General features: G+C 44.8%; 1 protein-coding gene and 1 pseudogene across 13 annotated transcripts in view; both read right to left on the bottom strand.

Annotated features, from left to right (window-relative positions):
- Window positions 1–27,606, bottom strand: part of RABGEF1 (RAB guanine nucleotide exchange factor 1) — a 90,054-nt gene that overhangs the window by 61,133 nt on the left and 1,315 nt on the right. For 7 of the 12 annotated variants that reach the window (XR_014255221.1, XM_082432326.1, XM_082432329.1 and 4 more), the window contains exons 2-4: window positions 25,814–25,983; window positions 22,227–22,405; window positions 21,415–21,787 (exon numbers count right to left, since the gene is read on the bottom strand). Coding sequence is in view for 7 of the 12 variants with exons in the window: in XM_082432326.1 (XP_082288452.1) it covers window positions 21,415–21,787; window positions 22,227–22,405; window positions 25,814–25,983 (722 nt within the window). In the remaining 5 variants the exon portion in view is untranslated. Of the gene's footprint in view, window positions 1–3,423; window positions 4,613–13,889; window positions 17,276–21,414; window positions 21,788–22,226; window positions 22,406–25,813; window positions 25,984–27,606 lie in introns of those variants that run through there. The other 5 variants (XM_082432325.1, XM_082432333.1, XM_082432332.1 and 2 more) reach the window with 5 other exon arrangements.
- LOC309646263 (large ribosomal subunit protein eL31 pseudogene) lies at window positions 6,934–9,059 on the bottom strand (annotated as a pseudogene). The gene has a single exon. The product of its transcript is annotated as a large ribosomal subunit protein eL31 pseudogene (transcript).

The raw sequence follows: 27,606 nt of genomic DNA, 5'->3' as shown, positions 1-27,606 counted from the left end.
AAAATTAGGAAATTCTAACAACAGAGGAACTACCAAAATAAAACACTTTCATTATGTATTTTTAACTGTGGAGCACACAGAAACTTGTAAATATATCCCATATAAAAATCCCCCAAAAGTCATTTTTATTTTTAAAATACAGACGAAATCACCACAAATGCAGTTGCATTTGAGTATTTATTCTGAATGAGAACTGAATAGGCTAGCTTCACAAATGATTTATAAAATTTGTGTACAGCTCCCTCTGAGGTGCCCTGTGCCTAGCACAGGGGATGCTGCCAACCATCCCTGACTGGGAGACAGCACAGAGTTTAAAGCCCCAAATGCTCTTGCTACGTTCCTGCTTCAGGGATGTCAGTAATCTTATTGCTGTCGTCCGAGCAAAACAAAAAGCTTAATAGTCTCTTAGTGGGTAAAATTTTACCCTATCATGAACTCATACTTAGCATTCTGATCATAACTTCTAACTTTTAACTACAAATTAATCTAATTAATTGATTATAATTATAGTCCTTCACCCTCCTAGTGACCACAAACAAGTGAGCTATGCCACCAGAGATTTGAAAAACTGTTTTACTACACAATAAAAATTACACTGCCTACCCCACCAACAGTAACTTCATCAGCAACAGGAGTCTCCCAGGGTAACTTGAAAGCAGCACCATAAAGTATAGTCTTTTCTTAAAGCTTTTAGGAGCTTTATCCAAATAACAAACAGATAAAATAAGAGCCACATAATATTATGTGGGATAAAGATGAGTCAACTGTTGTTTCTCCTAAGTGTTTATTCAACAAACAATAGTCTAGATTATTTCAAGGTCTTTCAGTCATGTGAAACAACATACATTATGTTCCTACAATGCTTTATGACAGAAATGAACATTTAATATGACTTTCAAAATGTTTGGCCTCTATTGTGAAACTTTTTTTTTAGGGTGACAACTTTATTGCTGGGTTAAGAAGCCACTTAATAGCATTTCTATTCTAAGCCACAGAATAGACAGGTATGTTATGTTAAACAGGTATCTCCTATATTTTAGGGATGGGTCATCTCTGCTAGAGATGTTTACTTTGCAACCAATATAAACACATGTGTCAAAAATTAAACTCACATTGCCAAGATAGAAATTCTCTGTCTCTAGCCAAAGATTGAGAAGAGTAAATGAAACAAGACCTTAGTTCTTCTATACATAGATATTAAAAGAAGTACCGGTCAAGTATTTTTTTTTCACTGAAAACCAACATCAGAAATCAATGATTTCGGGGCTTCCCTGGTGGCGCAGTGGTTGAGGGTCTGCCTGCCAATGCAGGGGACACGGGTTCGAGCCCTGGTCTGGGAGGATCCCACATGCCGCGGAGCAACTAGGCCCGTGAGCCACAACTACTGAGCCTGCGCGTCTGGAGCCTGTGCTCCGCAACAAGAGAGGCCACAACAGCGAGAGGCCCGCGCACCGCGATGAACAGTGGCCCCCGCTTGCCGCAACTGGAGGAAAGCCCTCGCACAGAAACGAAGTCCCAACACAGCCAAAAATAAAAATAAATAAATAAAGGAGTTCCCCTAAAAAAAAGAAAGAAAGAAAGAAATCAATGATTTCTCATCAAGTCCTCATGAACACTCATGAATGCCTGACTTGGATTGAGATGCAAAGAGATAAAAGCAGAATTCCTGTTTATAGAAGTTTACAAATAAGCAGGGTCACACACTCATACAAACAATTAGTAAATGAATGTAAAATTCAATTCAAACATTTAACAAGCAGAAACGATCAAAATACAAGCTAGCACATAATCAAGCACTATACGGGGCACAATCCTCATCAGCCACATAGCAGAGCAGCCCGTGTGTTAAGCAAGCAAATAACATAAAATTCCATGTTAACCAGGCAAATAACCCTCCTTAAAACCCTTCCCTGGTTCTGTCACCATCAGAGAAAAGCCCAAGAATCTCCTGCATCTCTGCCCCTATCTGCCACCCGCCTCTGCCTGCATTTTTTCACTTTTCAAAAACCACCTCCTGGGAGTTACTGGCCTCTTCTCCTTTAGTTGCCCCACGCCCACATTTCCACCACCTCTAAAATTCTCACCCCACCTTGTTAGGCTGAATGTTACTCATTATTCAAGACACTTCCATAAATATTTCCTGGTAACTTCCTCCACCCTCCACGCCCTGCAGTCCCTCAAGACACCTGGGGTGTCCCCCCTCTGTGCTCTGCTGCTCACCACACATGGCGAGTATCCTCGCTGTCCCTCTCTCCTAAAGTGGCTAACTTCTAGAGAGAAGGAAATGATTGCTTGGAAGGTCAATAAAAATTCAAATCCTTGAACACCTTAATCTTCCACCTAAAACCAGTAACTCTTAAATTAACGTTATTTATCATTAAAGGGATTAAGTAAAATCAAATCTCCTTGCAACTCCGGCAAGCTTTCTTGGTACAACTATTTTAATTAGTAACCTTGATAGATTTTGGGGGGGTTGTTTTGCAGTTTTAGATTTACTGGAAAAAAAGGTACAACTATTTTTTAAACTCAAAACTCTTCAGATCCAAAAAAAAAAACAAACAAACTATTCCCCAGGTGATGCTGTGAACTCATCCTGACAAATTTTCACATCTAATCTCTCGGCAAGGCGAGTCCCGGCGCCCAATGACACATTTCCCAACCACAGGGCTTGGTCACCAGCGCTGAGACACCACCAGCAGGCTCTGACCTATTCTCTGAAGCGCCTGAGTCCTTCCACCCTGTCGACTAAACTTCCGTGATGGGTATCACCTCTGCTCTCCTCCGAGACGGTTCGGAAGCAGGGACTTCTGCTCCTAAGCCCAGGCCCACAACTTCGCCCTCAACCACGGGGCGAAAGTTAGGACCAGTCTTCCAGTCCCCGCGCTGCGAAAGACAGCATCCTCCCAGCTCCAGGACCTTTCCCTCCCCGAGACCGACGCGGGTCCCTGAGGTCCCGGCGCCCCTGCCCAGGCCGGGCTGCGGCAGGTCCCCGAGGGGCCCGGGGCACGACCCGCCCGGTCACCACCACAAGTGTCCCTCGGCACTCCGCCGACTGGACAGTCAGGAGGGAGCCGGCTGGAGCGCAGCCATCCCGCGAGGGGTGGACGGGTGGCAGGCGGCGGCCAGGAAACGATACGCGCCTGCCCGTCGGAGCTGGGCCGGGCCTCGGAGAACTTGGCGACGAGCGCCCGAAACGGGCAGGCCGAGCACGCAGAGGATGAGGGGGGCCGGCAACGGCCTGGGACCGGCCAGGGCCGCGCCGCCGGGCCCCGGGCTCAGCCGGAGGGCGGCAGGAGGCACCGGTGCGAGACGGCCCCAGCCGGGTGTACAGCCCGGACCAATGACCCAGTAACCCCCACCGGCACGGCGCCGCCGCCCCACTGCCCTGACGCCGCCCTGGGCCCCCGTCCGTCCGCCCCGTACCTTACCTGCTGCTCCACCGACGTCCGAACTGCCGCTCTCCCCGCGTCGCTCGAGTAGGTCCGGGTGCCAGTCACAACCCGCCCTCACGCCGGCCCTCCCTCTCGCAGCCCCGCCCCCGGCGCCGCGCGCGCACGCCACGCACGCACGGACGTCACTTCCGGGGCCTCTGCGCGCCGCCGGGAGGATGCGGGTGCTAGTCGGAGTCCGCCCTGGGTGGAGCGGGGGGCGAGGCTGGCGTGGATGACGGCACCGACAAAGCCGTAGTGTGAAGGGAAGGAGGCGGCCTCGACGCTGGCCCCGGGGCGCTGACCTGGAGCGTTCGGGAGCCGGCGGAGAAGCGGGTGTTTCCTTGTCTTTTCCTCAACCCCTGCTACCGGGATCCCACTAGGAGTAGCCTGAGGGTGACACTGCCCATTCTTAGCTTGGAATGGGAGGCGGTGGCAAAGGCTGCGGCAGAGCGGTGTTTGGGCCAGTGGACGGTTCCAGCCCGTAGGGAATGAGGCTGCCTGCGAAACTAATGAATTCCATCGCTTCACACGGATTTTAGGATTTTAAAAGTTCTTGAGTTAGAGGACTTTAAGAGATTTGTTGATCTATTAGCCGGTTTTACAGCTGAGCATAACTGAGTTCTAGAAGTTAAATACGTTAGCCAGTGTCACACAGTATTAATGGTCTAGTTATAAATGGAATCCAATTCTCCGTGATTCCCATTTCAGGAATGTTGGAGACAGCAGCTGCTTCTGTATTCTGGATGCCATCTATGGCACAAAGCGCAGCCACGACTGGAAAATAAATAAAAAAGAGACAGAAAAGAAAATAATATAGTTCAGTGTCTGGGAGGGAGCCCTGGGTTGGAATCCCAGGTTTGCTAAATGCTGCCTCTGTGATCTTGGACAGCTTGCCTAATATCTCAGTCTTTGCTCGTTATTTGCAAAATGGAGATTGATTTGTTCCTCAAATTATTCCTAAACGCTGGAAGGTAGCAGAATATGCCACCCCAAAATATGCCTCTTTGACATAAGGCTTATTCTGAGAAAGTAAACACAGAGAAGCCCTGAAAATAAACTAGAAGTTAACCTTTTGTAAGGGAAACGTACATTTATGAAGGAAATCGCTATTTGTAAAAGTGTCTCCCCCTCTGTACCTGGAAGAAAAGGACAACTCTAATAAATCACTAGAGACTCATCAGTGGAGAAGACACTGACTTAAATCTGTATAACAAACTTCTTGTTTATTTTTCTTTCCCTGGTCACCTCCATAACTGGTCTCCACCTTCCCCCCCCCCCCCAACAGACACCTTTCCTTGTTTGTCTTTACTGGAAAATGGTATTTAACTTGGCATTCTAAGCCTTTTCCCTGGGTATCTCCTATGTATATGTGAGGTATACATGTTAACAAATCTCTATTTGTTTTCCTCTTTGTTATTCTTTTATTATAAGGGTTTCAGCCAAGAACTCAGAAGAGCAGAGGGAAAATTATTTTCCCTCCCCTACAGTATCTAATGTATGCTAGGCTGAGGATACCAGACTATTAAAAAAAAAAACTACCTAAGCTGAGAAGCTTACATTCTAGGGAAGAGATGGAGGAGCCACTAAACAATAAATTATTTACAATAGTACATAGGATAGTGACCATTGCTATGGAAAAGAATAATGCAAGGGAGAGGGATAGCCAGTGCAGCCAAGAAGTTTGATGTTTTAGGGTGGACAGGAAAGCCCTGGCTGAGAAGACGACCAGAGCAAAGGGTTAGGGAGCTAGCTATACTACAATACTATGCAAGTATTTGGGCAAGAGTGTTCTAGGCACAGGGAACAGCCAGAGCAAAGGCCCTCCTGATGCCAACTTGTGTAGCTGTAGCAGTGAATTGAGGGGAGAAAGGAGAAGAGATCAAAAGGTAATGGGCAAAGCAACTACGGGGCAAACCCCAAAGTCAAAGTGGGAGGGGACCAGCAAAAGTGAGGACAAAGTCTGACTCATTGGGGCCATTAATGCAACAAACTACCACAAAACTACCACACTTCCCTCTGGGAGAAGGGGCGGCAGTGGAGGCTATTGGAAAGGGGCACCAAAGGTACAGTCAACTGAGGAGGCAATGTTTTAGTTCTTGAGCTGGGTGATAGGTATATGGCTACTCACTGTATTATTCTTTATTTCAATTTATGTGTTGTTTTGCATATTAACTTATAAAAATCAGTCCCATTGGAAAAAGTGAAGATAAAAGAGGGCTAAGAGTAAATCCTGGAGTGGGTCAAAAGAAAAAGAGCCATCAAAGAGAGAAAAAAAAAAGAGGAAAACTAAAAAAGAGGACTAATGTGGAGGCTAAGGAGAGAGAGAAAGCCAAGGTATTGACCAGATGAGTCAAATTCTGCAGAAAAGTTAGGTAAGATGAATCTACCAGAGAGAAATGAAAACATACTAATAGAAGTGCTTAAACTACACATCCTTGTCTTGTTCCCAATCTTACTGAAAAAAACTTTGTCTTTCACCATGATATGATGTTACCAGTGGGTTTTTCATACATGGCCTTTATCATGTTGAGGAAGTTCCCTGCTATTCCTGGTTTACTGGGTGTTTTTATCATCAAAGGGTATTAATTTTTTAACTTTATTTTTAATTGTAAAATATACATAATATAAAATTTACATGCAAAGGAGTGAAGTTGGACCCTTACCCAACACCGTGTAAAAAAATTAACTCAAAATGGATGAAAGACCTAAATGTAAGAGATAAAATTTAGAAGGAAGCACAGGAGAGAAAAGCTTCATAACACTGGATTTGGCAATAATTTCTTAGATATGACACCAAAGGCACAGGTAATAAAAGAAAAAAATAGACATATTGGACTTACCAAGATTAAAAACTTTTGTGCATCCAAGGTAACAATCAACAGAGTATAAAGGCAACTCACAGAATAGGAAAAAATATTTGCAGATCACCTATCTGTGATAAGGGACTGTTATCCAGAATATATAGAGAACTCCTAAAATTCAACAACAAACCAATTTACATGAGATGTCTTTCCATTTATTTACATCTTCTTTCATTTCTTTCAGCAATGGTTTTGCTGTTTTCAGTGTACAAGTCTTTCACCTCCTTAATTAATTCCTAAGTATTTTATTCTTTTTGATGTTATTGTAGGTGGAACTCTTTTCCTAATTTCCTCTTTGGATTGTTCATTATTAGAAATGCAACTGATTTCTGTGTTGATTCTGTACTACTACATTGCTCAATTTGTCTGTTGGTTCTAACAGGTTTGTGTGTGTGTGTGTGTAATCCTTAGGGTTTTCTACATATAAGATCATATCAGCTTCAAACAGATAATTTTACTCCTTCCTTTCCAGTTTGGATGGCTTTTCCTTTTCTCGCCTAGTTGCTCTTAACTAGAACTTCCAATACTATATTGAATAGAATTGGCAAAAACAGTCATCCTTGTCTTGTTTCTTATTTCAGCAGATAAGCTTTTTTTTTTTTTTTTTTTTTTTTTTAGCAGATAAGCTTTTAATCTTTCACTGCTGAGTACAGTGTTAGCTATGGGTTTTTTATATGTGGCTTTCTGATATCTATATTCCTAGTTTTTTGGAGTGTTTTTATCATGAAAGTGTATTAAATTGTATCACAAGCTTTTTCTGTATCAGTTGAGAAGATCGGGTAGTTTTTTCAATATAGTGAATAACATTTGATCAATTTTCATATGTTGAACCATCCTTGTATATTCCGGGAATATATCCCACTTGGTCACAGCATGTAACCTTTTTAATATGCTGCTGAATTCTTCGTTAGTACTTTGTTGAGGAATTTTTTTTTTTTAGCAGTTCTGTAACTTTATTGAACAAGCACAGTTAGTTCTCATCCACATTAACTGTCTGTAGATTTTTGAAAGTGGTGACAGATACATAGGTAACCAACGTATAGAGCTTGTTTGGTGAAACTTCATCTTCATTACGTTTTCTGGATAACCGCACACAGATATGGTATGGGACATTCCTTATTCCTTTGGCCCAGACAGCTTTGTTGATCCTGGTGTCAAGGCATACATCTGGAGTTCCCATCTCCTTCATGGCAAATTTCCGGATTTCTTTTGAGTGCCCGAGGGGCACGCTTCTTGAAACCCACTCCATGGATGCGCTTGTGAATGCTGTTGGTGTATTCTCTGGTCACCACCTCGTTGATGGCGGACCAGCCCTCCTTCTTCTCACCGCCCTTCTTTGCTGGAGCCATCCTGCCCGTCCCGGGTTGGAAAGGGAGGATTTTTATATTAATGTTCTTAAGGAGTATTGGTCTGTAGTTTCCTTGTAGTGTCTTTATCTGGCTCAGTATTAGGGCAATGCTGGCCTCATTGAATAAGTTAGAAAGCATTCTCTCCACTTGCAATTTCTTTCTGAAGAATTTGAGAAGGATTGTTATTAGTTCTTTAAACATTTGGTAGAATTCACCAGCAAAGCCATAAAGTCCAGGGCTTTTACTTGTTGGGAAACTTCTGACTACAGATTCAATCTCCTTACTAGTTATAAGTATATTCAGATTTTCTATTCCTTTGTGATTCAGACTTGGTAGGATTTATGTTTCTAGGAATTAGTTCATTACATTTAGTTATTCAATTTGTTGGTGCCCATATATTCATAGAATTCTCATAATCCTTTTCATTTATGTAAAGTCAGTAGTAATGTCCCCTCTTTTATTTCTGATTTTAGCAATTTGTTTTCTCTTTTTCTTAGTCAGTCTAGCTAAAGACTTGTCAATTTTGATGATCTTTAAAAAAACCAAGTTTTGGTTTTGTTGATTTTCTATATTCTCTTGTTTTCCTATTCTCCATTCCATTTATCTCTATCTTTACTTTCCACCTTCTGCTAGCTTTGGTTCAATTTGCTCCTCATTTTTCTAGTTCCTTTAAGGTGTACAGTTACGTTATTGATTTGAGATCTTTCTTCTTTTTTAATGTAGATGTTTACAGCTACAAATTTCCTTCTGAGCACTGCTTTCATGTCATTCCATAGGTTTTGTAAGTTGTGTTTTCATTTTCATTTGTCTCAAAGTATTTTTTAATTTCCCTAGTAATTTCTTCTTTGACCATTGGTTAAGAGCATGTTTTTTAATTTCTACATTTTTGTGAGTTTCCCTCTGTTACTGATTCTAGTTTCATTCCATTGTGATTAGAAAAGATACTTTGTATGATTTCAACCTTTCAAAATTTACTAAGGCTTTTCTTTTTGGCCAACATATGTTCTATTCTGGACAATGTTCTATGTGTATCCACTATTGTTGGGTGAAGTAGTCTATATATGTCTGTTAGGTCTCATTGGATTATAGTGTCATTCAAGTACTCTCTTTCCTTACTGATCTCGTCTCTGGTTGTCCTATCCATTATTGAAAGCGGGATAGTGAAGTCTCCAACTCTTATTGTAAGACTGTTGATTTCTCCCTTAAATCTGCCTTTTGTTTGTTTGTTTGTTTCATATATATTTGGTGCTTGGTTATTAGGTGTATATATGCATATAATTGTTACATCATCTTGTTGGATTAAATCTTTTTCAGTCTATAATGTCTTTCTTGTCTCTTATAACCTTTTTAAAAAAAATTTACTTATTAATTTTTAAATTTTTGGCTGCATTGGGTCTTCATTGCTGCTCATGGGCTTTCTCTAGTTGCCGTGAGGGGGGGCTACTCTTCGTTGCGGTGTGCGCGCTTCTCATTGTGGTGGCTTCCCTTGTTGCGGAGCACGGGCTGTAGGGGCGCGGGCTTAGTTGCTCCGTGGCATGTGGGATCTTCCCAGACCAGGGCTCAAACCCATGTCCCCTGCATTGGCAGGCGGATTCTTAACCACTGCACCACCTGGGAAGTCCAACTTTTTTTTAATGTAAAATCTATTCTAACAATATAGCCACTCCAACTCTCCTTTGGTTACTGTTTTCATGGAATATGTTTTTCCATCCTTTTACTTCCAGCCTCTTTGTGTTTTTGTATCTAAGGTGAATTTCTTATAGAGAGCAGATAGATGGAACTTTTTGGGAAATACATTCTGCCAATCTTTGACTTTAAATTGGAGAGTGTAACCTATTTACATTTAAAGTAATTGCTAGGATTGACTATATTTAAAAGCAAACAAAAGAAATAAAGTAATTGCTGCTAAATAATGACTTACTTCTGCCATTTTGCTTCTTGTTTTCTATATAGCTTATATTTTTTTTCTCAATTCTTCCATTACCTCATATTTTGGTATTTAATTGTTTTTCTGTAGCCTACCATTTTCATTTTCTGTACATTTTTTTCGTTATTTTCTTAGTGGTTACCTTTGGGATTACAATTGACATTTTGAACTCATAACAACTTAGTTTGAATAATACCAACTTATTTAAAATAGTATATACTCTGCTTCCAATACAACTATGTCCCTCTCATTTTATCCTGTTATTGTCACAGATTTCATCTTTATAAACTGTGTGCCTATCAGCACAGGTTTATAATTAATGTTTTATGCATATATGTCTTTTAAATCATATAGAGGAAAAGAGAGGAGTTATAAACCTTTAGTACAATAATGCTTTTACGTTTACCTAGGTATTTATCTTTACTGGTGTTCTTATTTCTCCATGTGGCTTCTTCCGGTGTCCTTTTTTTCTTCAGCCTGAAGAAGTCCTTTTAGCATTTCTCACAGAGCAGGTCTACTAGTAATGATGTCTTAATTTCTCCTTCATTCTTTTTTTTTTTTTGATTGATTGATTGATTGATTGATTGCTATGTTGGGTCTTCGTTTCTGTGCTAGGGCTTTCTCTAGTTGCGGCAAGCGGGGGCCACTCTTCATCACGGTGCACGGGCCTCTCACTATGGCGGCCTCTCTTGTTGTGGAGCACAGGCTCCAGACGTGCGGGCTCAGTAGCTGTGGCTCACAGGCCTAGTTGCTCCGTGGCATGTGGGATCTTCCCAGACCAGGGCTCAAACCTGTGTCCCCTGCATTAGCAGGCAGATTTTCAACCACTGCGCCACCAGGGAAGCCCTCTCCTTCATTCTTGAATAGTTTTGCCAGATACAGAATTCTTGGTTGACAGGTTTTTATTTCAACACTTTAAATATGACATCTGACTCCCTTCTGGCTTCCATAGTATGTGACGAATTGGTTCTCTCTTGCTGCTTTCAAGATTCTTTTTCTTTGGCTTTCTACAGTTTGATTACAATGTGTTTTGCTGTGGGTCTCTATGAATTTATCTTACGTGGAGTTTTTTGTGCGTCTTGAATTTGTAGATTTGCCCCATTTTCTTTATCATTTGCACCCTCTCTCTCTCCCTCACTTTTTTCCTAAAGAATTTAAGACTAACTTGCAAACATCATGCTTCTTGATGCCTACATATTTCAGTGTGTATTTCCTAAGAATAAAGATATTCTCTGAGAAAAACCAAAGCAAAATTATCAAAATCAGGAAAATTAACATTGATAAAATCCTATTATTTAATCTATAGCCTTTATTCAATTCTCATCAATTGTCCCCAAAATGCCCCTTATAGCTATTGATTTTCCTGATCCCAAATCTAACACAGGATCACTTAATTGCCATGTCTCTTTAGCCTTCTTTAATCTGGAATAGTTCTTCCATTTCAATTTGTCTTTCATAATCTTGACATTTTTGTAAAGTATAAGAAGGTCATTCTAAAAGATGTCCTTCACTTTGGGTTTCTCCGACTTTTTCTCATGATTAGATTCAGGTTATTCATTTTTTGGCAGAAAAATCACTGGCATAATGTTGTATTCTCCTCAAGGTGTTAAGATAGGTGATGTGCATGATGTCTGTTTGTCCCATTTTGGCTAACAACTTTGATTAATGATTAAGGTGGAGTCTTTCAGGTGTCTCCACTGTGAAGTTACTATTTTTACCTTTTAATTAATTAGTAATTTATAGGAAAATACTTTGATGATTGATGATGATTCAGTTATAATTATGATGGTTGCTAAATGGAGGTTTTCTAACCCCATCATTCTTTATCTATACTTATTAGCTGACATTTTACTCTAGAACTCTCCTTTCTGCCTCTTTTATGTAATTATTCATTTGTGTCAACATGAATTCATGGATTCTTAATTTATTCAATGGGTTATAACCCATTGCTATACTTATTTATTTTCATGTTCAAATTGTCCTATCATTTCAAATTTTAATAATGTGCACCTAAGACAGGAATTTTGACTGTATATAACATTGAGCCATTATTTCTTGCAGCAATTATATAGTTCCCTGTGCTATACAGTAGGACCTTGTTTTTTATCCATTCTAAATGTTTGCATCTACAAACACCAAATTCTCAGTCCTTCCTTTTCCCTCCCCCTGCCCCTTGGCAACCACAAGTCTGATCTTTATGTCTGTGACTCTGTTTCTGTTTTGTAGGTAAGTTCATTTGTACCATATTTTAGATTCCATATATAAGTGAAATCATATAGTATTTGTCTTTCTCTGACTTACTTCACTTAGTATGATACTCTCTAGTTGCATCCATGTTGCTGTAAATGGCATTTTTTGGGGTTTTTTTTATGGCTGAGTAGTATTCCATTGTATATATGTACCACATCTTCTTTATCCATTCATCTGTCAATGGACATTTAGGTTGTTTCCATGTTTTGGCTATTGTGAATAGCGCTGCTATGAACATAGGGGTGCATGTATCTTTCTGAATTATAGTTTTGTCCAGGTATATGCCCAAGAGTGGAATTGCTGGAACATATGGTAATTCTATTTTTAGTTTTCTGAGGAACCTACATACTATTCTCCATATTAGCCACACCAACTTACATTCCCACCAACAGTGTAGGAGGGTTCCCTTTTCTCCACACCCTCTCCAGCATTTGTTATTTGTAGACTTTTTAATGATGGCCATTCTGACTGGTGTGAGGTGGTATCTCATTGTAGTTTTGATTTGCATTTCTCTAATAATTAGTGATGTTGAGCATCTTTTCATGTACCTACTGGCCATCTGTATGTCTTCTTTGGAGAAATGTCTATTAAAGTCTTCTGCCCATTTTTGATTGGGTTGTTTGATTTTTTGTTGTTGAGTTGTATGAGCTGTTTGTATATTTTGGAGATTAAGCCCTTGTCAGTTGCAACATTTTCTTGCAGCAATTGTATAAAAGAAACAATCTTTCTTAATGAGACTTGCCTGGTTTGCAATAGTAAAATCACATCACTATCATAGAGAAGGAGAATTAAATTTTCTACTTGCTATATGACAGGACACATATCAGTTCATCAAAAACTAATATCAAACCATTTAATATATACATTAAAGAGAAAAGGAGTTAAAACTTGACCCTCTTCCCCTTTTTTTCTACTTCACCCCACAGAGGAAATTTTTTTTTTTGTTGGTTTTTGCAGAATGCAAGACTTTAAGAAACCATTAACAGCTAGAGATCTGTGCTAAACTCATACGATGTGGCTATGACTAATGTCTGCCAGTGAAAACAGAGGTCCCTATCAGAAGAGAGAAAGAGTATACACTTTTGTAAAACTAGTAGAGGATGTGTGGTTTTTGTCTACCTAGCTTTTTTGGGGGGAACCGCACCTCCCTACATTATTAGTCTACAGAGTTCAGCCATTGATGACCCTATCCCTTGGCTCCAAGAATAGGCATGTGAGCTCTGCCATTCCCCTGGCCTCAACAAATGCGTGAGGATTGCCCATAATTCCTTTCTAGGACTTTTCTAGCTTTCAGGAAAGTGACTCTCTCTCTTCTCTGGTTTTCTGGCAAAGGCGATCTCTGCAGCAGTAGATAAAGGCTGCCTAAGAATGAAGCAACCCAGAGGAAAGCCTCAGGGATAGACTCTGGGAGATAATCAGATTAGTGACAGCGGAAGGGCTCATCAAATTGCCAAGTTCCCAAGTGAGAAGCAATCCAGGAACCACGTAACTTAAGCCATTTTCCATAGGATCCAAAATCAAGGAAAACAGACCATTCACATACGCAAAGGAGTACATTCTCTCTTGCTGAACCATATTGTGGTCAACCATGACTCAAATCTATAAGCATTATAGAATCAATCAGCTAAAAAACCCAAGACCTCCATCTTACTTTTTCTTTTTTTTTTTTAACGTTTCTAAGTAGTCTTTATCATATCAAGAACAAGAGAGCTGAGGGCTGTATTTGCTGAAATGTGGGAAAGGCTTATTAATCTGTTGCTAAATAGTTAGAGGCATGTGTATCTCAAAAGGCAGCAGAAACTATTTTTAAATAGTTTTGTGGAACCTACTTTTAATGGAATACTATCAAATTTTTAAAGGGGGGAGGGGCAGCGCTACATGAACTGAAATGAACAGATCTCCAAAAGATAATGTTAAATGAGAATAGTAAGGTGGCAAAACATGTGGTATGCTACCTTTGCACTTCATTATAGATATATATTCTCCTAGGATGTATATAAATCTCTTTCTAGAAGATAGATAGATAGATAGATAGATAGATAGATAGATAGATAGATAGATAGATATAGATAGATAGATATACATATCCTGGGATAGATAGACAGATAGATAGATACAGTATATATAGGAAGAGAATTATTTTAAGGGATTGGGTCATGTGATTGTGGAGGCTTGGTGGGTCCAAAATCTGATGGGGGAGGCTGGCAGGCTGGAGGCTCAGGAAAGAATTGCAGTTCAAGTTCAAAGGCAGTCTGCTGATGAACCAGGAAGAGCCGGTGTTGCAGTGAAGTCTGAAGACAGACTGCTGTCAGAATTCCCTCGTGCTTGAGGGAGCCTTTTGTTCTATTCAAGCCTTCAACTGATTGGATGAGGTCCACCCACATTATGGAGGGTAATCTGCTTTACTCCAAGTCCACTGATTTGAATGTAAATCCCATCCAAAAACACCCTTACAGAAACATTCAGAATAATGTTTGACCAAATATTTGGGCACTGTGGCCCAACCAAGTTGACACATACAATTAGCTGTCATAACTCCACCCCCTGTCAACTTGGCACCCATATGCATCTCCTTATATCAAACTTAATCTCCATACTCAACCTCTTTACGTGGTGGGGTGACACAAACTTTCACTCATGAAAGGTCTGAGCCATTAGTAATCCTGCCTGGATTGGGTTGTTGCAGTTTTCCATTGACTTTAATCACAGGGCATGGTAATACTAAGATGCTCCAAGTGGTCTCCTGTCCATATACTGGACAGACTGTTTAACAGATCTTGACTGTGAGCACCTCTTTTCCAGGCACTGACTGTTCCAAGCATTGGGATATAGGTGTGAACAACAGAGGCAAAATCTATGCCCTTGAGGGGCTTATTTGAAAGAAAATAGAGACATAACAAACAAGACAACTACTATTGGTAATAAATGCTATAAAGAAATTGGGTGACGTGATAGATGGTAATGGGAGGGAGTGTGCTTTAGATGGCATGGTCAGAGAAGGTCTCACTGAGTATGTAACATTTGAGCTGGAACATAAAATATGAAAAGGAGCCAGCCATAAATGAGAAGAGATGGGGGAAGGGCATCCCAGGCAGAGGAAATGTCAATCACAAAAAGCTGAGGCAGGAACTGAAAGAAGGCCAGGGTGGAGGATGGGAAACAAGGAGTAGGGTGGTGTGTTAGGGCTGGACGGGTTGGCAGGAACCAGATCAAACATGGTAAGCCTTTCCAATTTCATTTTAAAAGCAAAGGGTTTGAACTTATTTACAAAACAGAAATAGAGTCACAGATGTAGAAAACAAACTTATGGTTACCATGGGAGAAGGGATAAATTGGGAGATTGGGACTGACATATACACACTACTATATATAAAATAGATAACTAATAAGGACCTAATGTATAGCACAGGGAACTCTACTCAATACTCTGTAATGACCTATATGGGAAAAGAATTTTTAAAAGAGTGGATATATGTATATGTATGACTGATTCACTTTGCTGTACACCCGAAACTAACACAACACTGTAAATCAACTATACTCCAATAAAAATTAATTAAAAAAAGAAAAAAGCAAAGGGTTTTACGTCAGCATAGTGCAGGATCTCATTAACCGTTTCAAAAGACTGTTCTGGAGAATAGGTTAGACGGGGTAATTGAGAGCCAAATTAAGCCAGGAGGCCTTTGTAGTAACTCAGGATGAAAGATGATGGTGAGTCAAACAAGCAAATCTGTGAAAACTCGACACGTCTTGAAGATGTATTCAAGTACTTGGTGATGGATTGCAAGGAGAAGGGGAAGGTGAAGGAGGGGAGTGAAAGGTGATGCCGGTTTTTGTTGACTGGATGCATGGTGGTGCCATTTCCTGAGAGGGAGGAGGTGGAATGAGGATGTTTGGGGTGGGAGAGGAGATCAAGAATTCCATCTGGATGTATTAAGTTTGAGATGGCTAACAGATATTGAAGTAGCAATATTTGGCAGGTTATTGGGTGTATAATTCGAGGCTGAAGCAAGAAGCCTGGACAGTATACATCTGGGGAGTCATCAGCATATGTAGATGATGTGCCAGGTATTGACTGCCTTTTAGCCCCATATTCATCCGTTGCCTCCGCAAAAGTTGGGTTGGGACTTATGAGTATTTTTTGCCTTTGCCGACTAACATGATATGATTCTTTGTTAGTAGAGGGCATTGGTGAGACACTGCAAGGAGGGAGATGTTTCCTTTCTGGTTCAGGTGTGCTTGCTCACAGCTCACACAGCTTCTCCAGCACCCAGCTCCTGCCATGCAGGGTAGTGAGCAGCACAAAGAGGCCCGCAGCTTTCCCCGGCACTCCCCTGGGGTGGTTTTGTCGTGGAGGGCCTCTGGCAAGACACCTCCCAAGGAATGGATTTTTCCAGCATCCCAGAGGGTGGGTTTCCAGCAAGTTCCCCCATGACTTCTCTACCGTTCGGTGAGCCATGGTCATGCCTTCTCCAAAAAAGGTCTGGGTATCAGCTCTGGGGGGAGAGGGGTAGTCGTCCTTGGATGCTCTATCTCTGCCCTAGGGGCTGCCTCTTACATCTGCTATTCCTATATTCTTTATAGTTATCTCTACTCTTTATTAGCCAATCCCTCATTACTCCAATCTTCTTATAATTAATAGCTATTTATATTAAAGATATAAATTATTCAAATTACCGTGTGGTTTTTTTCCTCCTGACTAATACAAATGACTCCAAGTGCAAGTCAGGCATGGAGACACACGTAAGGTCCCAAGGAGTCTCTGTGTTACTTTCCATTTTGAACGGGTGGGATGTAAAGGCACATGGTTGGCAAAAGGGTGAACAGGAGTTCAGTTTCCTCTTCTGGCACGTCAGTCAGCCGCTGTAAGAGAATACTGTCCCTTTCTGTGTCCGCTCTGGGAAGCTCTGGGTTTTGGCTGGCCTCCGCTGCACATGGGCACCTACCTGCAGCTTGCAGCGGCTTCTCTGTCAGCTACAACCAGAGCTGCCATGCCTCTGCTGGCCTCTTGGGATCTTGCACATGTAATGCAGCATCTTCTGAGGCCAAAGTGTTTGAAAAACCTGACCTGCCCTCATTGCGTGGACCAAGTTGCCAGTTTCACCTTGACCGCTCCAGGCCGCTGCATGGACAGACACTCACATGGTGCCTCTGGACCTTGAATCTGTTTATTACTGGGTTGGCCAAAAAGTTCGTTTGGGTTTTGTAACATCTTATGGAAAAAGATGTTATTCCAACTCTCATACATATAAGGATTGCTGGCCTCAGCCAACCCCAGCATCATGGAGATGTAGGAACAAGGAACAGAGGCTGCCCATGCTGGCGTCCCCCTGGGACCCCTACTGAGGTACTGGAGTGTGTCTTGGAGGTGTAGGGCCAGGACAGGAGAAAAGGTGTACAGGGCTTTCAGCTACTGGAACCCTGGGTCTTCAGTAAGGGATCAGGTGAACCCAGTTCCTAAAAGATAGAATGGTCAAGTGAGGAAGTTGAGGGTCATGAACAAATGGCCAGTACTGCCTATAAACCCCAGAAATCTGGGGGCACAGGTGAGTATGCCTACCGGGACAGAGACCAGGTGAGGGTAACTACAGAGGAACCTCCAGGGGGCCCGTCTCCCTTTAACTTCAAGTCAGGGCGGAAGTTCAGCCACATGTCTCAGGGAAGAGCCTGTCTGATTTAGTATGGCATCCAAAAACATACCACGTTTTAAGCAGAAATCAACACATATTCGCTGGCAGCGTGGAGGGCGGAGGAGGGAGGAGAGTAAGTCTCTAAACAAGAAAGGCACGGCACCCAGGTTCTAATTCTTGACTTTAATGCCAGGTGAGGGTACTGAGGCTCCACGCACCAAAGCGCTCACAGACAGGAAATGAACGAACACAGGCAGCATTATATTGTGTACACAAACCCCACACTGTACGGAAGGAAGACGACCGACCCCGTGACCTCCCACTCCCAGAGGCAACTGCCTATCCCTCCTCCCCGTCTCTGTTCCCACCTCCTCCAACCCTCTGCCAGCCCACCCTTCCTCCAATTAACATATGTATACATGTATGTTTCTTCCAGAATTCCAAAAAATGCCTCTCCCACCCCAGTTCCCAACACTCTGGCTTCTGATGAATAAAGCCTCCCTCTTTTAAGGATCACGAGGCAGGCGCCACCTTCATGAAAGAGCCCCAGCAAAATGGTACCCGAGAAAGCTTAATCACTTGTAGCACAATCAAATACAGACAGAAGGTATGCAGAAGGATGATATCTGAAATTCTAACTGGGATCAAAATGATTAGTGTGAGTGGTTTTTGTTTTGTTGTTGTTATTTGTCTTAACCATTTCAGGATCCAGCTTAGACCAAGATCACACAGTGAGGCTCACCCCACTCTGTGGCTTGCAGATGTCAATTTCCTAGTCCTCCAATGAGCAACCCAGAACAGGAAGATTACATCACCTGAGCAGCCTGAGGCACAAGGCTCAGACAGCTCCCAGAATATCCCAAGCCCCAGAGAGAAAGAACAGAAACTTTCAGAGCACAGTCGACTGCTTTCCATGTGATAAGCACTAGACAGCCTGGTGAATTCACCAGAGGTAGAATAAGGATGGTGACGATTCCTCTATGTCTTCTATTTAGAGCGTTATCCAAAGAATTCCCCCACCTGGGATGGTGTGCTGGGTTTCACTGTGGTTTTGTTTCAATCTTTTCAAACTTAGTTGCCGTTAAGTTTTTTAATCTTACTGAATTGCAGCTAGCATTGCACCATGCAGTCCTATTTCCTAAAACTTTCACCTTCCCAACCAGTGAATGGAGCACCTGGGAGAAAAGGTACCCGAAGTCAAACATAAGGGAAGCTCCAAAGGCAGGCCCCTTGGTTTGACCCAAGGACGTTACGCACAAGAATTCCATGAAGACAGACTTCCTTTCAATCTGGGAGAAACAGCCGTCCTCTGGAGCCCTCCTTCCTTACCCAACCCTTCTTATGCTCTGGGCTTGGCCGCTGACAGCTGAAAAGGGACCCAACTAGGAGAAGTCACTTCCTCAGAGATGACCTTTATTTGGAGGTGATCACCACAAACCATCCACATCCAAGAGTGCTTCGCAGCCTGGCCTTGGCTTCTCATCAGACGACGGCCAAACAGGGCCACCGAATTCTATATTTATTTATTTATTTACTTATGGCTGTGTTGGGTCTTCGTTTCTGTGCCAGGGCTTTCTCTAGTTGCGGCAAGTGGGGGCCACTCTTCATCGCGGTGCGGGGGCCACTCTTCATCGCGGTGCGCGGGCCTCTCACTATCGCGGCCTCTCTTGTTGCGGAGCACAGGCTCCAGACGCACAGGCTCAGTAGTTGTGGCTCACGGGCCCAGTTGCTCCGCGGCATGTGGGATCTTCCCAGACCAGGGCTCGAACCCGTGTCCCCTGCATTGGCAGGCAGAGTCTCACCAGTGCGCCACCAGGGAAGCCCAACCACCGAATTATTTTACTCCATTTAGAAGGAGCTCTAAGCTGGCCGCCGGTGTCCCTGCTCTGCCTGGGCTACTGGCCACAGCCCTGTGTCCCCACGACGGCACAGAGCACCTCCGCGAGGACAACACGGGGGCAGAGGAACGGGGGGGCTCCAGCAAGAGGCGCAGGGACAGCGTTCCTATCCAGCGTCCCTGAAGCCCCAAGCAAGTCTTCAGGGCCTGATTTTGAACTGACTTGAGTTTGCGTGAACCAGTCCCTCCCTGTCTTACGTGTATGGACTCTCAATAACCGAGGGCTGTGATGCTCTGGGCCGGGGAGGGCAAGAGAAGGGGCCGAGGTCAGCTCACTGCGGGCACTGGGCTTACCCATCTGCTCTCTCCTCACACTGGCTCCCTCCTGAATAGCCTGCCTCAGTGTCTGTCAAAAAACGAACCTGTATTAGCGTTCAATCTATTTGCCGATCTGGGCAACTTAAATGAAAGACCCTTCTCTGAGGACAAGGCAAGAGCCGTGCTGTCGGGGTAAGGTCCAAGCAGGGACATCAGCTCCGGAAAAGCGACAAGCCGTTTGCGGATGAGAATAAGGAGAGAACATGTTATCTCGGAACCTGGACCACTGACTGGACCGTCCCCTTAGATGTCAGCCTGGACGCCTGCTCCACGCACATAAGAATACAATGTAAGAGCGGGGGACCATGCTCTGGAATCTTCCCATACAGGGGCCAAGGGGTCACTGCCCTGTGAAGGAATTCAGCCAAGGTCCCAGGGCTTGGCCTTCTCTTCCTCAGCTCCCCCACTACCTTCCTCACCAATCTGGTCTTGTAAGACTGAGACCGATGAGGCTGACAGAAAAAAAATCTCCCTACAACAACACCCAGGAGCAGTCAAGTTCAATCACGATTATAGGGAGAAGCCCTGCACGCAGCAAGGGAACGTCCCATTCCAGCGACTGGTGCTGCAGAGTATTTCCTCCAGGGGGCGCAGGCCCACACCCCGACTGGCTGCCCCAGCCTGCAGACAGCGCGAGAAGGAGATGCAGTGGAGCAAGAAGCTGGTGGATCTTTTTCTCTCTGAATTTTGCAGAGTCAAACATATTGGAGGCCTGCTGCTGTCTTCCCACAGCTCCTGGGACAGCTGCGCCTCTCCTCCGGCCCTCTCTTTCCTTCCCCAAGATAGACAATCTCCGAGAAGGAGAACGTTGGCAGGAAAAAGCAACAGGGGTTCCCATCCAAGGAGGTTCACCATAAATTGGATCTTACCATGGAATAGCAGCCAAGGATGTACTCTGAGCCTCTAGAAAGGATGTTACATCTCAAAGATAACACAAGATCTAGGCATCTTGCCTGCTTGACTTAGGGAATCTTCAAAAGGAGTCCCTGAAATGTGCATTCCAGCCCCGTGAGAAGGTAACCCTTCAAGCAAGGAAGGTTAGTGGAAGGTAGGAGAAGCCAAGGCCCTGAGGCAGGGCTGTAAACATTGTGCTTTTCTAAGGCCAACCTGGTGCATGGCTTTGGCAACTATGGTTACATCTCCAAAAGGTGGTGAAGAATATGTTTTGGGAGGAAAAGAGTCTTTTCACATCCTAAAACAAAGCGTGGGGCTACTGTTGAGGGAAGAGGGAGAGAAAATGTTTCTTCTTCAGCCAGGGGCTCTGGGGGGCTCCTTGGGTAAATCCCCCATCGTGTTCCACGTTCATTCCGATACACTGAGCACAAGGAAGGGACTCTTGAACAGGGTGGAGGAGTGGTTATGCCTACGTGAGTCTGGTAACGTGGCTCTAAAAAGGGCAGAAACTCTCTTGCAAGGTCAAGAAAGTGACAAAACCTCTCTGGACTTCCCGGTCAAGCCCTCGCTAGCCGGACCCCATCAGCCTCAGGCAGAGACTGCCGTGCCTCGAGGAAAGGCCAGGTGAGCGCAGGCACCAAGTCCCTGTGGGCCACCAGCCCTGAACCTGGCCCCGAGGTACAGCCAAGGAGACTGGGCTGCACCTCCGTCCGCCTGGAGTTGCGCCTCAGGACCCGTCCTGACCTCAGCAGGTTCTGGGGCAGCCAGCAGCCCTTCCAGGGACCTCGCTCCCAGAGCCGCCAAGGGGAACGGACACCCTCCCTGACAGGACTCTGCTCCCTGCCAGGGCTACTCACCACCACGTGATCTTGAACTCATAGATGGGGCGCTTGCAGTAGTAGTGGTTGATGAGGTGCTTGTCACACACCCCGATGCACTGGTGGTCCACGGTGAGGCCCTGGGCCGAGAGGTCCGTGACCAGGCAGTGCAGCAGGTCATAAACGTCAGCCACGGCCTCCCAGGGCCCGAAGGACACATCCACTTCGCAGTGGTGCTCGAAGAGCTGCCCGTCACTCTCGCTCCGCTCGAAGCGCAGGGAGCTGAGAAGCGGACACTCGTAGGGGGTGATGGGCATCTCCTCCTTGAAGACACAGACCTTGAGCTTGGCAAAGCGGGCCTTCCGCTGGACAGCGCGCAGTCGGGCAATCTCCACAATCCGCTCCAAATGGTCTGCGGGGGTGAACACGTCACCCATCAGTGGGACGGGGGTGGGGGGGGGGGCGGGGCACAGAGAGAGCCCCAGTGATGGCGGACCCAAGAGGGAAGAGACAGATCCCTGGGGAAGGGACTCTGGGCCCATGAAGGGCACAAACTTAAACAGGAATCGTGGTTCTGCAGGGCAAAAGGAAACAAAGGGGATGGGATGAGTACCACCCTCCTGAAATGCGATTTGATGACGTTGCAGGCAAGGTGGTCCCTATTTCATCTGCATCTTCCTGCGGGACTGGGAGGGCGGCAGGAAGGGAAGCAGGATCCTCTCCCAGCTTGAGTAGGACAGGTGTCTTGGCGAGCCATGACCCACTTGTTCTGGTGGAGACCTCAGCACCGACAGGTGCCTCGCTACCCTCCCTCCTCACATCCCGACTGCCCCGCACAGTGAACCCCTCACCTTTGTAATAGGGCATGAGTCCCAGAAACGCCTGGCGCACTTTTTCCCCCTTCAGTGGCTGCATGTTCTCCAGCTGCTCCAGGAGGGGCCCGATGGCATAGTACTGGGCCTCTTTGTACACGGCCCGCACGCGCTCCCGGGGCGGCAGGTCCCCCGAGCGCAGGAAATTCAGCACATCTCTGAGCAGGAAGGAAAGAGGGTTGGTGAGAAGGAGTTAACGGATCCACCCAGTGGTTGGAGCTTGGCAAATGTGCCACCCAGTGGTTAGAGCACAGGATCTGGACCCAGATGGCCAGCTGTGTAACCTTGGGTAAGTGAACTTAACCTCTCTGTGCCCTTTCTCCTCTGTAAAATGGGGGGAAATAAGAAAACTACCCCATAATGTTATGAGGGGATTAAATAAGTTAATACATAAAAAGTGCTTACACACTACCAAACGTAAAATAGCTAGCTAGTGGGAAGCAGCCGCATAGCACAGGGAGATCAGCTCGGTGCTTTGTGACCACCTAGAGGGATGGGATATGGTGGGTGGGAGGGAGGGAGACGCAAGAGGGAGGAGATATGGGGACATTTGTATATGTATAACTGATTCACTGTGTTATAAAGCAGAAACTAACACACCATTGTAAAACAATTATACTCCAATAAAGATGTTAAAAAAAAAAGTGCTTAGAAAATACCTGGAACAGAGCAAGCCCTCACTAAGTGTTATAGTTGTTATTGTATCATTATTATTATAATTATTAAGTATATATAGGAAAAATGGAAAGATATGATATCTAGCCCCTTAATTATATTTTGAATTGAGGTACAGATAATAGCCAATAAAGGTACACATGTTAATTGTACAGGTCAATTACTTTTTCACGTATGAATATACCCACACAACCACCACGTACATCAGGATATAGAACATGTCCATCTAATTAAAGTTTCCCTGTGCCTCTTCCCAGCCAATCACTACAGAGGCAACCACTCTAACTTCTAATTCTGTCAACAAAGATTAGTTTTGCCTCTTCTTGAAATGCACGTTAAGTGGAATCACACAGTATGTTCTCTTTTGTGCCTGGCTTCTTCCCCTCAACCTAGTGTTTTTGAGATTGATTCCCTACGTCATCGTGTGTAGCAGAAGTTTCCTTCCTTTTATTGCTAAGTAGCATACCGTTGTATGGATGCACTATAAACTATTCACCCATTCTCCCGTTGATGGACATCTGAGTTGTTTCCAGTTTGGGTCTCATAAGAGTAAAGCTGTGATAAACATTCCCTGTAAACTTCTTGTGGACTCAGGCACCGATTCCTCTTGGGTAAACATCAGGAGGAGAATTGTTCGGTCATAAGTGCCTGTTTGACAAAGTGGTCGTAGCATTTTCTTCCCACCAGCCACGTGGAAGAGTTCTGCACTCCCCACAAATCCTTGCCATCAGTATCATTCTGTAGCTATACGGAGAAGAGGAATGCCTAACCCTGACACCTGAACAAACTGGCTTCAGGAGTGAACAAAAAAATCACAGACTGCACCTTCTTAAAATAACAATTCAGTCTTTTAATTCTCTCTTCAGATTCTTAAGGGCTAAAAGTAATCAGACCCATCACTGGTAGGTGTGGGAAGGGCTTTTCTGTGAGGATGTATCAGTACACCCCACGACCAAGCTGTTACCTCAGTAGTGAGTCTATGACCATGAAGCAACACCAGCCAACACTCACCAAGTGTTAATCTGTGTCAGTCACTATTCAGGAGTTATCCCATTTAATCCTTCCAACGACATGGGGTAAGTGCTTTCGTACGTCCATTTTATAAATGAGGAAAAAGTGGGGCTCAGAGAGCTTAAGGAACACCCTTGCTAAAGGAGCCACAGCTAGCCAAAGGCCAGATGCAGACACGGGTGACTCCAAATCCACACCCACAGTGGTCCAGACTTCAGTCCAAGGCGCTGTGCACTGATCACAACAGGAAAGTGTCCCAGGTGGAGGCCCAGGCAGCCTACACGGTGGCTGCTGGGGCTACGTGAGCTCACCCGCAGAGAAATGCCCTAAACCCCTATTTTATTTTATCCAAATCTTTCAACAGCTTCATAGGCTGCTGACGAATCTTAGGCCACTGGAGTCCAGTAGCCTGCGGATAAACACCACAATATCCTGCTTGCTGCCACGCCCTTGCCTGGCCCTGCCACTCTCCAGCTGTGGCCACTTGGGTATGGGCGCATCAGCCTAGGGCCAAACCGGGTTCCCCCTCCCCATCACCCCTTCCAAAATCAGTCCTCTAGGATTGTAAGCAAATCTTGGTGAGTCCTGAAAAACATAACCCCGGGCAAGGCCCAGAGAAGAGTGCTGTGGGAGCTGCCAGCCGGGGCCGAGCACTTTCCTCTCCCAAACAGCCTGCAAACAAAAATCTTTTTATAGCTCTGCAGAGCGATGTGACACTTTGTTTTCTCAGCACAGGAGGCAGCTGACCGCCCAATGGGGAAACCCAGATGCTTCAGAGCAAATTATTTGACGAGGCTCCTTTCTGAGGATGAAAATGACCCTTCTCCCAGTGTGCGCAATCCTACTTGGAGGCCGGCACAGAGACGTAGTGGTTGGAGGGTCTCCTTTTGTTCAAGGTCAAAGACCATGTTAGTTCTCCAGTCATCTCCAAAGTTAGACGGATGGGGCAAAGAGTTTCAGCCATATACTCTGAAAGGACCTGGCCAGGGGTCACACCAAGACTCTTTATTTAATCCACATGACAGGCCTGCAAGGCAGCTATAATTACTTCTCATTTCACAAACAAGGAAACCGAAACATAAAGTCTTTAAATTGTTTATCTGTAAGGTTGTCAGAAGTCCTCTCTTGGGAAGGGCTATCTTTTTTTGAGATTGTGTTGTTCCATGTTTTACTGTTAAAATGACAGTAACAATTGAAAGTGGGTTTTTTTGTGTTTTTGTTGTTGTTGTTTTGTTTTTTGGGGGTTTTTTTTGGCTGCACAGTGTGGCACACAAGATCTTAGTTCCCCCACCAGGAATTGAACCTGTGCCCTCTGCAGTGGAAGCGTGGAGTATTAGCCACTGGACCGCCAGGGAAGTCCGTGAAGGTGTTTTTTTTTTAAAGACTTGGCAAAATTACAGGATGGCAACCCTATGTTGGCCCTTCCCTCACCTTTTTTTGTCCTATTTATTTGTTTTAAACTATTGAAAGAAGTTTGGGAACCACTGCCACACCCCATGTTTCTCCCTAACAGCGATGCCGAGCCCCAGAATCTGGATCTGAGGGTCTTCTCCCAGAAGCTGTGTTGGAACTCCCCTGCCTCTCAGTGCGGTCACACCTATTCCACAGGGATGACAACTTCCCAGTCTTAATTTGCATAGCAGAGAATCAGTTTCATCACATCCAGCCAATGTGTGTTACCTGGGATTTCTCCGGCTGTCCTTGCCTCCTCTGGGAAAGAAACTAAGAATTCTGATCCAATTCAATATGCACATTTATTAAATTCCACCAGCAGGTTATCTCCTCTTCTAGGTGTTATGGAAGACATCAAAGTCCCATGCCCAAGCCCGGGCTGCTCACTTGCTAGGACCCTGCAGTTGATGGCAGAGGGAGGAACGTACCCGAAGTGCGCACCGTCCCGATCAATGAAGTAGCGGCCCTCGGCATCCGTGGGGATGTAGTGCCGCCCGCTGAACATGGCCGCCAGCATGGTGTCCTCGTAGCGCCGCAAGGTGGACAGGCGTGTGGTGAAGTGAGCCCCTCCGATGTTAAGGGGGACAACCTCAGGGAACTGGGGAGGAATCACCAGCACTTTCAGTCCCACAGTGGGGAGGCAAGCCGGGGCTGCCCCCTCTGCCGCCTTCCTGGGTCTGATGAGTGCCACCTGAGGCCAAAACCCAGGCATCTTTCTGACCGCTTCTCTCTCCTCCCTTTCCCTGCAATCATCAATTACCAAGTCCTCCCCATCCTCCCACAGCTCTTAAATCAGATCTCTCCACCGCAGTCCTACAATCTCTGCTCTAGAGTTCAGAGCTTTCACTGTCCTCCTTCCACTTCCTGAACTTCCCACCTTTGTGCCCTTGCTCATGCTGTCTTCTCCGTCCCCAGTGCTCCTGCCACCCTCCCTCTGTCCATCCAGCGAATGCAATGGCCCCACCTGGCAGTGTGCGCTGTTCACTGCACACGGGCACCCGCGTGAGCGGGGTCTGCCAGGCCAGCTGTACACCCTTTCGCTAATTCACACCGAGGCGCCATATCGGTTAGCAGCATGCACTCATTCTAAGAGCTTCTATTCAAGGTCCCCTACTCCGTGAGCATTTCTGCTCTGTTGTCCTTTGCCTGCCCCAAGATAGGGTTAACTGAACACTCCCGCCATTGTGCCTTCACTGTATCCACATTCTCCTCTATAACAGAGCTTTGCACAACGGGCGCTTTGTGCTATTGGTGTTATTATTGCCCAAGTTTCCCGAGGGCAGGAACAGCATCTTGTTCACCTATCCCGAGGCCACCCAGAGCAGGGCCCACAGACGTCTGTTGAATAATGCCAGGCATCCACTCCTCATCCTCTGTACCTTTCCACTTCTCTCCTTAATCTGTGCAGGGAGATTAGTGCCCAGTCCAGCTACGGTTCTGGAGGCAAGGGTAGGGAATGATGGTACCTACATTTGCCCTGAGAAGCTCTAGGGTCTCCCTAAAATGCTCAGGACCTTTATTTGTTTTTAATCTCTTTCACTGTTTGTGGTTTTGAAAGAAATGAGGCCAGTTCTCCCTAATTTTCCCACAAACCTCCTCCAGATTAACTAAAATTTTATCCCAGTGCATACTTTTCAATATTACGACATCTCTCTGGCTCTGTGAAAGTCTATGTATATTTATCTAGACAGTCCTTTTTCCCGACTTTCAAATCCTTTGTGAAATAAAGTAGGATACACATACATTACATCAAAGTTGCCCAGCGTCTTGTGCAGTGCCTGGCTCATAGTAAAGCCCCGAATATGCATTGAATGAATGGATGAATGAAACCGACAGGTATTTACAGTTCTGTGAATGTAGGTACTGTTACTCTTCTGCACCCAGAGGACGGGAAATGCCTTCTGCTTATTCTATAGCTAGCTCCTCTAAAACTATTTTATGTGCATACTAAGTACCCCAATATTATTTGGAGATAATAATACTTTACATTACTCACATGGAGCCATGTAATTTGTGGAAGAGCTGGCACTGGAGTGCTTGCCTATAGTCTCTGGGTCCTGTGCTTTTTTCCTCAAGCCACACCATCTCCCCAGTGACAGTGCACAAAAAATGGCACCCTGGGTCTCCAACAGTTCCTTTTTTTTTTCCAATTACAAAGAGTCCTTCTGGAGTTTTGCCCATTTTCACAACTGCCCCACGATGTTTGGAGTACTGGCTCGTA

This window comes from Balaenoptera physalus (genome assembly GCF_965194825.1).
Source record: "Balaenoptera physalus genome assembly, chromosome: 16".
Classification (NCBI taxonomy): domain Eukaryota; kingdom Metazoa; phylum Chordata; class Mammalia; order Artiodactyla; family Balaenopteridae; genus Balaenoptera; species Balaenoptera physalus.
This window is presented reverse-complemented; position numbering and strand designations above follow the sequence as displayed.